Here is a 16,381-nt window from a genome sequence, read left to right on the forward strand (position 1 = left end):
ATGACTGAGCTTCTCACCCTATCTCTAAGGGAGAGCCCAGACACCCTGCAGAGAAAACTCATTTTGGCCGCTTGTATCCGTGATCTTGTTCTTTTGGTCACAACCCAAAGCTCATGACCATAGATGAGGGTAGGAACGTAGATCGACCGGTAAATTGAGAGCTTCGCCTTTTGACTCGGCTCTCTCTTCACCACGACAGACCGGTGCAGCGCCTGCTTCACTGCCAACGTTGCACCTATCCACCTATCCATCTATCCATCTCCCGCTCCATTTTTCCCTCATAGATTTCTATTATTGTCGTCTTATTTTTTTAAAGATACCCTTCCAGTTTTCTAAAGGACAGATTAGTTGAGTAAAAGTTACAACTGGCAATTATTTAACGCCACATATCATTCCTGATGCAACCTAGGCTTGAACATACAACCTGAGGATTAAAAGACCACAACCCTGACCACCAAACTGCACTGCTTCCATACCGATACAAAGTAATACATCTAATTGTTGTAAAAAAATGTAATCTTATCTTTTGAAGTGTATAAAGGACTCCAGGTTTACAAGTGAACCTCAGTGAACAATGCAAAGCCAGATGAATATGTCATTTCTGCACGCCTGATTCATGTTGTTGATGCTGTTGGAACAAAATGTTTCAAAAGAATGAAAATAAAGCACAGCTCTATTCTTGAACTCAATATTTAAAAGCTTTGCTCTTGGCAGACTTCAAGAAAGAATGTACACAAACTTCAAGGGCAACGAATATCAAAAGGGTCTTTCTGCTTGTGTGAAGTTTAGGGCAAGTATGAGAGGAATGAGGGCTGGGTGGGGGGCTTCTGTTCCCCACTGTGCCATCTAGGGAAGGTTCTGGGCCCGGTGAAGCTGTCTGAATGGATAGAATGTTTCTTCAAACATCCCAGAAGCACTTTCTTCCACCACAGGACCTGGCTTTGTCTTTTCTTGTTCCACGTTCACTAAATTATCCTCCAAACGTTCCAACACATTCCAAGGAGCCCCAAATTCCACTTTCCCCACTAGCCAAGATCACCAAACACCGGATTCACCCTCCTCCAACCCCCCACTTTTTTCAGTCATCCTTCAGCATGGAATGACCAAGCTCAAGAAAAAAACTCTTTTTTTTTTTTTCCTTTTCACTCCAGGCGGAGGAATTTGCGTTATTTTAGATGAAGGAATGCCCTCATTCTCTGGATGGTGCACCTGGCTGGTACACTGTGCAGCTTTGAAATGAAATCAAGGAAAGCAGACATGATCCTCCAGCTGCACGCTTCCCCCAACAGACTGCATGGACTCATGAGGGTCTAGATGTCTGAGGCTGACAATAAGATTACACAGGTAATATGGGGCATATTTAACTATTAGCAGATGGGTTATTCAACACAAAAAAAATGTAATAACAGTTGAATGACAGAGAGTTTCTGAGATAAAGTTATGACACCTGACTGGGATATGATACAAGAAAAGTGTTCTGCTATAACTGTGATTCAAAGGAAAACCAACAGTTTCCATCCATCCATCCTTCCATCCATCCATCCTTCCATCCATCCATCCATCCATCCATCCATCCATCCATCCATCCATCATCTTTACTTGATTATTCCTTTTCGGGTCACAGAGGTCACTGGTGCCCATGTCCAGCCATCACTGTGCAAGAGGCGGGGTACACCCTGGACAGGTATCCAGTCCATCACAGGGACACATGGAGACAAACGTGACAAACAACCGTTCACTGCACTCACACCTAGGAACAATTTAGTGTTACCAACCAACATGCACATTTTTGGTCTCTGGGAGGAAACCAGAGTACCCAGAGAAAATCCACAAATGCACAGAGAGAACATGCTAACCCCACACAGAAAGGTCCCAGACAGGGATTTGATCCATCAACCTTCTCATTGAGAGGCAACAGCTCTACCAACTGATCCACTGTGCCAATGATGATGTTTTTGGTGGTTTAAACCACCATGATTGTTCAGGTTTATTTGTGTATTTTCTTATGATTTATATTTAAGGGTAAAATAGACATGGCAGAGTGTAGGAATCATAAATTGACTTTTCCACAGGGCGGCTGTGGTTGAGTGGTTAGAGAAGTCATCCTGCAGTGTAAGAGTTGGGGGTTCGATTCACCACTAGTCGCATGCCCAAGTGTCCCTGGGCAAGGCACTGAACCCCTCATTGCCTTCAATGTGTGTCCCATCGATGTACTGTATGAATGTGACAGAGCACTGATTATTACTGTATTAGTATAGATGTAGTAGAGTGCTGTGTGAATTGTCGATTCCTACTGTCAAATCCACCAGCAGTCACATGCTGAAGTGGCCCTGGGCAAGACACTGAACCCCTCATTGCCTCTGATGTGTGTCCCATCAGTGTATGAATGTGATCTAAAAGCACTGATTAGTCTCATTAGAATGATTTGTTCAATTAGCTTTGTAGAGATCTAGTAGAGTGCTGTATGAATGGATAAATGAGGACACAGATTGTAGTGTAAAGCGCTTTGAGTATCTTGAAATAAGATAGAAAGGCGCTATATAAGTGCAGTCCATTTACCATTTACTAATATTTGGGTATCTTGGTCGACTTGAATCTCTCTTTTAAGCTTCACGTGGAAAACCTAGTAAATAAACTGAAAGTTAAATTGGGTTTCTTTTTCAGAAATAGATCCTGTTTCACTGAATTCTAGTAAACACCTTGTAACGGCGATTGACTACAGTGACATTATGTACATGAATGCTGCTTCAAACACCCTGCAGATGTTGGATGCTGTCTATCGTGGTGTGCTAAGATTCATAACTGGCTGTAACTCACTGCACCCTGTATTCACTGGTTATGTCACGATCAGCGGCCCCCGCTGACCCCCCATCAGCCCCTGTCCCACACTCACAGCCCCATCATGTCATGTTTCTGCTCCTCTTTGTCATCATGCTGTTTTTTCTTCTGTCATTAGCCACACACCCCTCTGCACTTTCAGCTCATCAGCCCTGATTACACTCACCTGTTCAGCTCATCTAGTTCACCTGCTCTGCACCCTTTATAAACTCCATTCTCCCTCTCCACCGGGCTGAATTATTACACCTTCCATGGTCCCTGATTTTCAAGCCCTCATAGTTTCATGCCTAGACCTCAAGCCTTGTTCTCTGGATTATTGACCTCACTCCTGCCTTCTGGATTACCAGTTTTTGCCTGCTCCTCATCTGGTTCTGTTCTGCCTCCCTGACCACGGTAACGACCTCCTCTTCAGTCTATGACCTCGACTCATGGATCACCCTTTTGGATTGCCCTTTGGACCACAAACTTTCATTGCCCCACTGTTCATAGCATTAAAGGCCTCCCTCTGCAGCTACCAGCAGCCTTATTAATAAAAACTGTTAATTTTTGCACCCCTGTGTCTGGCTTATATTGAATCCAAAAACCTTGGTTCGTGACAGGTTAACTGGTCATCATTAACTTCATGCAGACTCTCCCACTCGTACATTTTCATCTTTAAATCACTTCCTGGTCTGCTGATTTTATAAATCTCCTCCTACATGTCACTGCATGAGTGCAGCTACAGCGTGCGCTCTCAGGACATTATTACATGCAGTGTTCCCTCAGTGAGGACTGAACTAGGCAAAAGGGCCTTCTCCTACTCTGCTCCTGCTTCCTGAAATATCTTGCAAAAATATTTAAAGCTCTTGACCTTGATCTCTCTAAGTGGCTTTAAATATCTAAGTTCCTGGTAAAAACCAATGCAGACAATTTATTAAGTTTTCTACACCGCCTTACGACTCTAGCTGTTTTTTATGCTACTTTCCCTTTTAATTATCCTTTTAATTACCATTTCATCTTCACTTGTTAAAATAATAATAATAATTTGTATGCATCCTTTATAATTGTCTATTGTTGTCGTTGTCCAATGTTGTCATCACTCTTTCAGGTCTCTCTTGTAAATGAGTCCCTGAGGCTCAATGGGATTAACCTGTATAAATAAAAGTTGAATGAAAAATGAATGGGTAACTGAGGGCTCAGGTTGTGTTGTAAAGTGCTTTGAGTAGCTTGATAAGATAGAAAGGTGCTGCGTAAGTACAATCCATTTTTATGTGTAAGTATAGCATTTCACTGTATTTCTTAACAAGAATGCATACATATTCTTCAATCTACTTTTGTTTACTTGTAAAATCTGTGTTTTACAGCATCACATTTTGCCAGCAAGACAGTAAAATGCACCAGGTGTAATCAGATTATCTACAGAAAGCAAATATTTATTTTTGAACAAGTTTTGATTCTCATGCTTCCACGGTGTTGTTTTTTTTTTTCATTCATTCAACCTTTATTTAGACAGGTTAATCCCATTGAGCCTCGAGGACTCATTTAAAAGAGAGACCTAAAAGATACATTTGACCTGAAAAGGTAAGTCTGAGAACCGATGAATGATTAGTCAGATTAAAATGTACATCATTTATCCACCCAGGATAAACTGGGTTTAGAGAGTTTATAAATTGGAAAACTAAGAACATGTCATAAAAATGTAAAATTGATTGTCATCTTTCAATTTAATAAGCACATAACAATATTTTGGCCTTATGCTGCAGCCTAAAAGTCGTGTACACATTCCTTATAAAGTGTGCAGTTTGTGCTGTTAAGTCTGAACTTGAGACGTGAGCAGCCAACAAATGGAAAGCATCAGTGTGATGCTGAAGTTTGGTATTTAGCGTCATGTCTGAGTGCGCACATTCCTCACAATGGTGAAATGTGTGTTTTATACTGAACTCAACCTCTCACTGATGACTGAAAAACTTTTTTGTTTCTTTTCTAAACCTACAAAGTAGCACTTCCTGACATTTCCGCTCATGTCACTTTCTCCGTTACATAAAAACTCAGAGCTGGACCCAGTCACACTGCGAGGAAACAGAAACTCTTAAAAAGCTCACAGTTTTCAGAAAACAACCCAACAAAGTGGAAATTAAGTTGTTTAGTTTAAACTTCTTTAGTGTACTTTGTGGTGTTTTACCCATTCATATATCAAAATGTTGGATTTGATCAGGTATAATCTGTAAAGGCTTTTAAAATGTGTAACTAAACTTATTGAATTATATATTAGAACTTAATTTATTGTTTTTCCTACATAAAGCTTTTAGCTACTCTTTTGCTAATTGTAGCTTTTAGCTATAGTTTTGCTACATTTAACTTTTAACCGTTTAATCGTTTGAGCTTTAAGTTAATATGTTGCTAATTAAAGATTTTAGCTACAGTGCCAGTTTAAGCTTTGAGCTATACTTCGGTGATTTTAGCTTTAACTATTTTTCACAACATTTACCTTTTAGCTACTAATTTGACAATTTTAGCTTCTGTTCTGCTTGTTTTACCTTACAGTTAGCTATTAATTATTTAACTATTTTGAGCAAAGTCATTAATCACTGCATCCATCCATTATCTTTTACCCGCTTCTTCCATTTTGGGTCACGGGGGTCACTGGCACCCATGTCCAGCAATCACTGTGCGAGGGGCGGGGGACACCCTGGACATGTATCCAGTCCATCACAGGGACACATAGAGACAAACAAGGCAAACAATCATTCACTCTCTCACTCACACCTAGGGACAATTAATTAGAGTTACCAATCAGCCTAACATGCATGTTTTTCGTCTGTGGGAGGAAACCAGAGTACCCGGAGAAAATCCCCACATGCACAGAGAGAACATGCAAACTCCACCCAGGAAGGCCCCTGGACCAGGATTTGAACTGTCAACCTTCTTGCTGAGAGGCAGCAGCTCTACCAGTTGTGCCTCCGTGCAGCATCACTCCTTCTCCCTTTTTTTCAGCATCACTGCTGCATTTTGCCTAAAAAATGCAATTTCTCAATAAGTTTCTCTTTTTAACTTTTGTGGTTTGCTTTGTGTTTTGTGTCTGCAATTTAGTGGGATCTGATTTCTGTTCTTTACACATTCCTAATAACCTCCTGTCTTTGGTTACACGTTATCTTTCCAGAGGTTTTATTAATTTTAGATCCTCATTGTTACTTTGGTTTTGCTTTCTGGCACGTTAAGTGCTATTTGTGGTATAAAACATGTTACCTTTAGGCTTTTTGTGCTCCCTGACAACACAATGCTTTTTATTTGTTTAATTAATGTTTGTTCTTTTACCTGCCTGCTTACTGAAGCTGTTAATCCTCGTCTGTTTCCACACAACGATGTGACACTTTTGGCACACTGTGCTCATATAAATGGACTTTTCAACAAGTCAGCTCAGTCTGTTTGTCTGGATTTATTGTCCCAACATTAACATTTAAGACCCAATCCTCTTTCTAAACAAGATGTCAGCAGGGATCTTCTTGGATTGCACCTTTAACCTTTTCAGAGATTTAACAAAGCAAATGAAAGTTTTCAAAAATAAATCCTGTGAAATCCATCTGTACAGGTAAGCTTCTGTCTGGAAATAAGTCTTTATATGATTAATATTTTTTCAAAACCTGACTGAGTGTCTTATTGTTGGTTTCATTTGAGCACATGGCTCTGGTAAACAAATCATCAGCAAAAGGAAACTAAATGAAGTTTTGCTCATGCACAAAACATTCTGGTTATATTTAATATTAAAAATACTGCAGAGGAATCTGTTGTCTAAACATGTTAATCTTCCATTGACCATTTGACCATTGGTTCCATTGAGATTGACCATTATTGGATGTTAGTGTTCTGTTCCTCTGATTGGAGATGCTGATGGCCACAGACGTCCTCAGCGTTGATTCTGAGAGCTGATGTTTTTTTGGACTTGGCAATAGATTTCCATTACGCTGAGTCAAAATAAAATATTCAATCGCTTAAAGTGTGATCAACATTGAAATTATTTAAATGGTGCATTAGGTGACGAAGTTGTACCAAACCCTACATTACAGAGCAGAATGTTGTAATCATTTTTAAAAAATTTTGCAATAAAAGGCCAAGCATTCATTAAAGAAATGCATATTGCTTGACACCTTTCAGGCCAATGTTTTAAATTAAACATTTATTTATGTAGAAAAATGACAGTTTTGTCCAAACCTTGAAAATAACATTATGCTCAAACACATATATGTGAGACATCACACTCAAAATATGTGTTGTGAATGACGCAGCTGCTGAGTTCTTAATCGATATCTGTAAACTTATCTGAATTATAATCATTTTTGTGTTTGCTAATGTTTAAGTCCAAGACCCAGTTCAAGTTCAAGTCAATTGTATTGTCATCCGCTTCACATGTGGTAAATGGTGTGGAGCAAAATTATGTACTTATGGTCCCAGTTACACACAACATTAGCAAAACTATAAAGTGTAAAAAGAACAGTATATAAGGAACTAAGCTCTACACTAAGATATACACTAAACACCAATAACGTAAAATGATACGGTGTAACAACAGCAGCCCGATTGTGTTCCGATAATGTTGATTAGTTGTGACAACCATCTTGAATTGGATTGACTCCAAAACCTAAGCAATTGTAGATGTACATTAAAAAAAATTGCAATCTTAAAGTTTGGTTACTGGTTCATATGATATTTTGGGAAATAGATCGGCACAGACACACACACACACACACACACACACACATGCTAAAACATTATCTCTCTATCCTTGCCTTTTGGCCACGTGCAATTATGACAGAAGTAGATGGTGTATTCATTGCCTGACATAGAATTTGGTTTTTAAAAAGCTTTGTTTATTGGACCACAGTGGATATAAGTGTTTTTAATTTCTTATGTTAAGGTGGCACAGTTGGTGAGTTGTTGCCTCTCAGTGAGAAGGTCACTGAATCAAGTCCTGACTCTGGCCTTTCTGGGTGGAGTTTGCATGCTCTCTGTGCATGCGTGAGTTTCCTCCGGGTACTCCAGTTTCCTCCCACAGACCAAAAACATGCATGTTAGGCTGATTGGTAACTCTAAATTGTCCCGAGGTGTGAGTGAGAGACTGAATGGTTGTTTGTTTCGTTTGTCTCTATGTGTCCCTGTGATGGACTGGAGACTTGTCCAGGGTGTCCCCCGCCTCTCTCACAGTGATGGCTGGACATGGGCACCAGTGACCCCTGCGACACAAAAAGCAGGAAGCGGGTAAAAGATAATGGATGGATGGGTGGGTCGATGGATGGATGGATCTATCATAGATGCACTATATGTATATGCATATTTTCACTAAATAAACAAACCAATATTGTTTTAAAGACGTTTTCAATTTTTTACATTTTTAAAGAAATAAAGACATTTTCCTTCTTTTGGCATGTTTAAACTATGACTCCATGATGATTGCATGTCCTTTGACTTACTAAAAACACTCTTTACAGTCACTTTAACACAAACAGATGTGCACATGCCACCTCAAACACACATGGACAAAAACACATGTTTAGGTTACAGGCAATGCAAAGATTTAAAAAAAGTAACTTGGTTCAGTCACTCACTTACTGCAGGTGTCCTCACTTTAAATCAGGGCCGTCAAATTCACTTACAAAAGGGGGCCACAATTAAAACCTTTTTCAAACTAAGGGCTGGTTTCAGCAGCACGGTGGCGCAATTGGTAGAGCTGCTGCCTCTCAGCGAGCAGGTCCTTGGTTCAAACCCCGGTCCGGGGGCCTTTCTGGGTGGAGTTTGCATGTTCTCTCCGTGCATGCGTGGGTTTTCTCCGGGTACTCCGGTTTCCTCCCACAGACCAAAAACATGCATGTTAGGCTGATTGGTAACTCTTAATTGTCCCTAGGTGTGAATGAGAGAGTGAATGGTTGTTTGTCTCGTTTGTCTCTATGTGTCCCTGTGATGGACTTGCGACCCGTCCAGGGTGTACCCCGCCCCTCGCACAGTGATTGCTGGACATGGGCACCAGCGACCCCCATGACCCAAAATGGAATAAGCGGGTAAAGAAAATGGATGGATGGGCTGGTTTCAGAATCTACATTAACTCAAGTTAGATACTCAACTTCTTTCTTGGTTGCAGGTTCTTCAACAAGAGTTTGATTGGTCTCATTTGACCTTCTCTGTTGCACTTTCGACATCTTAATCAAAGATTACTGAAAAAATTCAAGTGATAAAAGTATTTTTGTTTAACATATCATCTTGGAGCCAGATAAGATGTCAGCAAGGGCCACATTTGGCCCCCGGGCCTTGAGTTTGACACATGTGCTTTAAATGGATATATTCAGAAACAGGTTTTAATTTTTTATGTAAAACAAGCTGTGACATTTACGTTACACAAAATTATAAAGTTTTCTGTTTGAAGTTCCTAAATTTAGGAGAACACACGTGTTGTGAATGTTTTGTTAAAGCTTCTTGAGGGTCACTATATCTATCCAGCCTGTTTTAGACACGTACAGGTTCAACAAACCTGATAGGAATGAATGATAAAATAAAATAAATAAATAAAAAAGCATTGCATCATTAGCAGCTTTAAAAAGATTCTGAACCCTGAATGAGTCATTAACCACCTTCTGGAAACAGCTAAAACAATCAGGACAGTGACCAAAACTGAACATGACTGATCCAAGAGAATCATGTCTTTGACTGAACAGTGAAATCAAGACACCATATTGATCATAATGAGGAAACTATCAGTAAAATATGACTTTTAAAATTATGAGTTCGATTTTTAAAAATCCCAATGCAGACATAATGCGCATACTACTGTCCACGTGTGCTTGGAAAGACACACACACACACACACACACGCCGCCCCCTGCCCAGCAGGCACACCTCCACTCCAAACAAGCTCACATCGACAAGCACATAAATATCTCCTGCCAGCCCCCAAATAAAAACACATCATCCTAAACCGATCACATCACCATCTAGTGTCTTGAACTGGAAGTATGAAAATATGGGCAGAAAATTCACGGAGGAAGAAGCGGTTCACTGGACAACTGTACTTAAAGTGGTGAATTGATTACTTTGGTTAAATAGTTTTTAATAAAGGAAACAGGTAGATTTGTACAAAAAAATATGAATAATAGTTGATTTTGAATTTGACAAGAGCTCGGAATAAACCGGAGGGAAAATAAATCCAAACTCACCAGAGAGGCTGTCCAGCCGTCCTGTTCTGTGCTGCTCTCTAAACTATGTTGTGTGTAAATAAAAAGCTACTGGGAAGTGGTAAAATGTCCGATCCTCCTAAATAAATGAACACTCTGCCCTTGAGCCAGATATCCTCAGAATCTGATGCACAATAACCGCTCGTGTTGCGTCTTTACGCACCGTTTCTCTCTGGTGAGAATCATCAATCGGAATCATTTCAGGTGGCGGGGACAATTCAGCCCCTTGTGTTAAAAAAAAAAAAAAACCAAGGCAGGATTTTGTCTCTCCCCCCCACCATCTAACACAACATTTGTGGAAAGTTGACTGGCTCCATTCAACACCCCCCGCACCCCCCAAAAGAAAATCTGGATAGTTTGCGTGAAAAGTCGGAAGAATTTCCCTGCCTGGGAAACATATTTAACAAGCCTTTAAGCTGTCAGGAATGTTGGCCAAAGAGGGGGGAAATATGTTAATAATGTAGGCTACTGCCATACCAAATATGGCAATATTGTTACGTCTGAGCTCTGGTGCGCATCTGGAAACGCTTACCTCTGAATAAAGGCACCGGAGCGACAGAAATAGACTGTTAAACGAATTTCTGTGATCCTTTAAGGCCTAGAGAGAATATATATAGTTGCTGTCATTTTAGACGTGGCAACATATTTAAAAAGTCTAATTAAAATTGTAAAATTAGTAAAAGCACCACTGAAAACTGGCACTGGAATAATTTTACACTGAAACCCGCAAATGTTTTTAGCCAGCTGTATGCTTTATACATGTTGAGGTGGGTGCAAATAATCACACTATTTTTTTTTTTAAGTTAATTAAACAAAAGCACAAAAAGTCCAACAATAAAGCTGAGCTGATAGATGTGAGAAGCAAGCCGATGAAGAAAAATGAAAGGGAAGATAAACAAAAGGAGAAAAATGTGAGATGGAAAAGTGTGTTCAGACGGGATCCAGGGGAGAGAGGAAAAAAAAACTATTTGAGCAAGAAAAAAAAAGAGAGAGAGAAAGGTATAGACAGGGTGGAGCTAGGGTCTTGGATGGAAAATGCGCCGAGAAACATTCCTGTCATAGTTTGGCCATAGTTCAGCAGGGACGACGTCAGCCTCCCACTACACTATATAAGTGGAGGTGGCCAGACTTCAGCAGACTGCAACCGCCTCACTGAGAGTCTCATCCACTCTAAAGGAGCCTCTAAACTTAGAGACGACCAGCAAACCGGAGGGACAAACGACTGAGAGAGGGAATACCTAAAGGACTCCCACAAAGACATCATTTTCTTAAAAGGATTCTTCTTTACGCATAACTTGTCCAAGATGCTGATGTCTACTTTTGTCATTGTCTTCCTAGGAAGCCTCCACCTGGTGAGTTTTTATTCTTCCAGTACTTTCACAATCCATGTATAAACCAAAGAGTGGAGCCATTTGTTCTCCTGTTTTAGCATTTTCTCTGGGTTTAGTTTAATCTACAATTGTCCTCTTCTTTTATTCAGGTGCTCTCCTCCTCCTGCCCCTCCATGTGTCAGTGTCCCCTGGAGATGACGAAGTGCGCACCTGGTGTGAGTGTGGTCCTGGATGGCTGTGGCTGCTGTAAAGTTTGCGCAAGACAGCTGAACGAGGACTGCAGCCTGACCGAGCCCTGCGACCACACCAAAGGGCTGGAGTGCAACTTTGGGGCCAGCTTGGCTGCTACAACCCGAGGAATCTGCCGTGGTATGTATACAGACCTTTCATCTCCAGATGTGCATGCTTTTGAATTAGCGTGGAGTCTTTTATCTGACTAAAGGCGGTTTATTCAGCTGTAGAATCTGAGTGATTTCAACTCTAAGGAATGCAGCTAGGGAGAAACTAGTCAAAACCTCAAAGCCCACTGATGGGAAAGAGACTCCTCAGGCAGCCTGAAGAATTTCACAGTTTAACTGATCCTTTATCTGGCAGCCATGTGATGTCATTAGCAGACATCTTTCAGCAGAGCATGAAAGAATAACATTTTTTTCTTTCTGTTTTTCCCCTCTCCCCGATGCAGCCAAGTTAGAAGGCAGACCCTGTGAGTACAACAGCAGGATTTATCAGAATGGAGAAAGCTTCCAGCCCAACTGTAAACACCAGTGCACATGCATCGATGGAGCAGTGGGCTGTGTCCCGCTGTGCCCGCAGGAGCTCTCCCTGCCCAACCTGGGCTGTGCCAACCCCAGACTGGTCAAAGTAGCTGGCCAGTGCTGTGAGGAGTGGGTGTGTGATGATGGCAAGGAGACAGACATCTTAGAGAAGATCTTTGGCAAAGACAAAGTGGGTGATGAGCAGGAAAAAGACCTCACCAAGAAGAATGAGCTCATTGCAATTTTCAAGGGAGGACTCAAATCCCTACCTGGTAAGAACAGTTTTATTCTGAAAACATACTTTTGTATAAATGCCTGTGCAGTCAAAACTGGCAAACTATTCTGTTTGTTAATTATTTTATTCATTTTATTCACAGCATTCAGACCACAACCTGAATTCCACATGTTTGACAGCCAGAAGTGCATCATACAAACCACACCTTGGTCCCCCTGCTCCAAGAGCTGTGGAACTGGCATATCCACCAGAATTACCAACAATAACAGCGAGTGCAAGCTGGTTAGAGAGACCCGAATCTGCGAAGTGAGGCCTTGCACCCAATCACCTTACTACAGCCTCAAGGTAAGCTTGAGCCAACTATGACTGAATGCAATGGAAGTGTGCATGATTCTGGAAGCACAACACTGCCAGGTTTCTGCATAACTAATCACCACCTTATCTATTCACAGAAAGGAAAGAAGTGCAGCAGAACCAAGAAGTCCAGCCAGCCACTGAAGTTCACCTATGCCGGCTGCTCCAGCCTGAAGAAGTACCGACCCAGGTACTGTGGATCTTGCGTAGATGGCCGCTGCTGCAGCCCCCATGACACCAAAACCATCCGCGTAAAGTTCCGTTGTGATGATGGCGAGACCTTTCACAAGAACATCATGATGATCGAGTCCTGCAAGTGCACCTACAACTGTCCACATGCCAACGAAGCCTCATACCCCACCTACCGCCTCTCCAATGACATCCACAAGTTCAGAGACTGATGGGTGATGAGCACCTGAACCCCTCAGAGAGACAAAGATCAGTAGCATCACTGGCAGCCAATGGCAGTCTAAATGAATGCAGGGGTGTACATAAACTACCATCTTCTTGTTGTAACTAGATTCCCAAGGAATTGTGGGCTTACATCATGAGGACTCAATGAAGTGCACTGTTTGCTGTGACTACATCAGCATTCTTTATCTAAACCGCTTCATATTAATGGAGCATTTAAAGTAGCTTCGTCATGGAGCCAGATGTAATTAATATTTGTACATTAACGCTAGTTGCCGATACCAATTCACTATGTATATTTTGATCCTTTATTTTGACATGACCCAGACTGTAGACATGTGTGCACCTACACAATTTCAGTTAGCATATCATATCTTAAGAACAAGACAACAAAATGTAACCCCTCAACTTGTTTAACAAGTGCGTGGTTTCATTCCTTCCTGACATGGGCATTATTGTTCATGTTTTGTGGCAGCTATTGACATCCCTTCATAAAAAAAAAAAAAGACTAAACAAAACATGTTAAAGGATGAATGAATGTTGTTTTTTTAAATATTGTTATTAATATTATTTATCTAAAATATGTAGTTACTTTATTTGGATATTATGTGTAATACTGGAATAAATTGTAAAATGGTTTAATTTTATATGCAGCAATAAAACTTATTTATGAAAAATGGCATTGCTTTTGTTTGGTCTATTCATTCTATACCGAGTAACAAAGCAGACAAAAAGTAGAGGGGAGTGGGGGGATCTAAAGTCTGTGATGGACAAGGAACTCCTGTTGTCAAGCTGTAAAACCAACAGATTCTCAGACACCAAGCAGTGCTGCAGTGTTTTTATATAAGACAAAATTGGATTCTCCATGTCCTGACTTTCTGTGCTTTGGAATGCCATTCTGCTTCCATTTGATCTGCCTAAGCCATTCACTTGACTGATTCGGAGAAGGGGGGGGGGAGATTAAGTCCATGAGTAGCAATGAGTGTGGGAGAATGCCAAGAATCTTAAGTGCTACTCTGAATGGGCTGGGATTAGACATCGTGCAAAAAGACAATGATTATAATTGTATACAAAGAATGTAATTCTGCTTTTTTTCCACACAGAATGGAGCTACCACGTCAATCTTATTCATTAGCAGCTATATTTAAATGTGAATTTAATTCATCTCTGCTGGGTCTTCAACCACAAAAGTCTGCTAAACTGTTGTAAACAACCTTTAAAAGCAGGAAGGGCTCATGTCTCCCTTTCAGGTTTCAGTTTAACATGCATGAAGAAAAGGTGAAGACCGAAATGGGGAAATGGAGATATGTCCTTATCACAGATGCTTTAGCTCTATCATTTTATGGTCACAATAGTCATAAAATATGTGCAATATCAAATTAATGATTAAATAAAACAACTATCATGCAGTGTAGGGTTTTCTTCTTACAGAGTTTGATATCTGCAGCTGCATGGAACAAACACCGCCAGCACTCTTTGAGCTAGGGCACTGAGAGCACAGCTCAGGGGCAACGACAGGGAAGAGTTTCTTCTCAGATCCAGGTAGAGGGAGTGGCTCAGGAATGCAGCAGTGGCTCAGAAAGCAGACATCCTGATGGGCGGCAGATGTTGGAAAAAAAATTCTGAGCAACATGTTCACTTTAGCAGAGAAGCCTTTCCAAATTTATACAAGCACTCCCATGTGCTCACTTGTATCCACACACACACAAAAAGCAAATTGTCTTCTTTTAACTACTAAGACCATTGCCAGGCTAACACTACATGGCATCTTTATCTTTCCTGAATGGCTCCTGGCAATAAGTCTTGATCAAGTATGGTTAATAACAGGCTAAGCAGGACACATAGGCTTTGACTGAGCTGCCTCACAGGAAGCTCACATGAAAGGCTTCTGAGATTTACCTAATCACAAAGATGTGTGGCTGCTCTACTGTAGACAAAGTTTACAGTCAAAACACTTTCAGGGAGTTCTGGTTTTGCTCTTTTTGGCCTCGTACAGGGAAACTCTTCCACATTGTTTCTCAGTTTGGTAACTGCCATGCTGTCAGTTATTTATCTTGATAAGATAATGCAGTTTGGTTAAAACCTGTATGTTATGTGAGAAATGCTGGCCATCATCTGTTGCATTCCTTTATGATGTCCAGGCAAGTTCAGAAATCTCCAGCCTGTTCAAGGAGACCAAAAATCAGGTTTATTGTAAGAATAAAAGTGTGATGTGCCAGCAAGTAGAGGTAAAATCTGTTAAAACTATCAGTCAGGCAAGCCAGACTCTCAACCCCCCCGCAATTAAATCACTCCACCACTACCTCATTTGCTGAACCTGAAATGTGTTTGTATGAAAAAGGCTTTTGCATTTGAGCTTCATCAAGAACTACGTAATGTCACCCGACCAGGAGCTACCAGGAGTAAGTGTGGTCATTACAAGACGCTGGATGCTGCTAAAGGCTGATGTCAACCATTTTACAGCCCCCTTGTGTGTAAACCCCAGGTTAATGTTTACTGTTGAATGTGCAGGGGGAAGGGGAGGGTTACAGACTGGTCACAAAACCCAAAAGCAGAGGCAGCAGCTTGTTTTATAAAGTGCCATCTGCTGGAGAATAGAAGAAACAGCAATTTGTAAGCAAACTCAAAACTGCATTTAAAAACTCCCACTAAAGACTAAAACTGATGAAACAACTATAAGATGTTCTTAAAACCCTTAATTTTCAACTTTAAACAAAAACAATGATGTAAAAAAGTTATTTCAGGGCGTGGGTTATTGAAGGCATACACATCAGTGACACTGATGCAAGTCCTCTGACTCATCCATCACATCCCCAGTTGGAATTACGTAAAACAAACAAACAAAAACAAAAAAATACTGATGAGCAGACAGGGCAAATTAGTTTACTCCCTGGCAGGTTGTAGGACTGTTCTGTTTGTCCCTAGATGGCTGCTGCTGGCTACTGCAGTGATTTGTTTGCTCAAACATGCCAAACGCTGGTGGGTGAGACTGCAGTCTTTGGGCGTCTTCAGTCACCACCCAGCAGAATGGATAGTCTCCAGGGGGCAAACATCATCTGAGCTAATTGTTGGCATGTTAGCGACTACTTTTCTGTTTTTTTGAAGGTTTTTGGTTGTAAGCTTCTTAACTCGGAGTTATGAAACTTTCAGGCATAAAAAGGCTTCTAAACTCAAGAGCTGAACCAGTGTTGTGTCAGCACATACAGGCAACTTCCATCTATCCATCATCTTTACCCGTTTATTATATTTTGGGTCACGGGG

At 40.9% G+C, this 16,381-nt stretch overlaps 1 protein-coding gene across 1 annotated transcript; it reads left to right on the top strand.

The window, feature by feature from the left end:
- Window positions 1-11,175: 11,175 nt before the first annotated feature.
- On the top strand, window positions 11,176-13,619 carry ccn1 (cellular communication network factor 1). The gene is made up of 5 exons (XM_037674543.1): window positions 11,176-11,386; window positions 11,515-11,734; window positions 12,048-12,392; window positions 12,498-12,700; window positions 12,808-13,619. Exons 1-5 carry the CDS (start codon window positions 11,339-11,341, stop codon window positions 13,108-13,110), a joined length of 1,119 nt encoding a protein of 372 aa, XP_037530471.1. The 5' UTR covers window positions 11,176-11,338; the 3' UTR covers window positions 13,111-13,619.
- Window positions 13,620-16,381: the final 2,762 nt, after the last annotated feature.

This window comes from Nematolebias whitei, chromosome 3 (genome assembly GCF_014905685.2).
Source record: "Nematolebias whitei isolate Nwh7 chromosome 3, NemWhi1, whole genome shotgun sequence".
In the NCBI taxonomy this organism is placed as follows: Eukaryota; Metazoa; Chordata; class Actinopteri; order Cyprinodontiformes; family Rivulidae; genus Nematolebias; species Nematolebias whitei.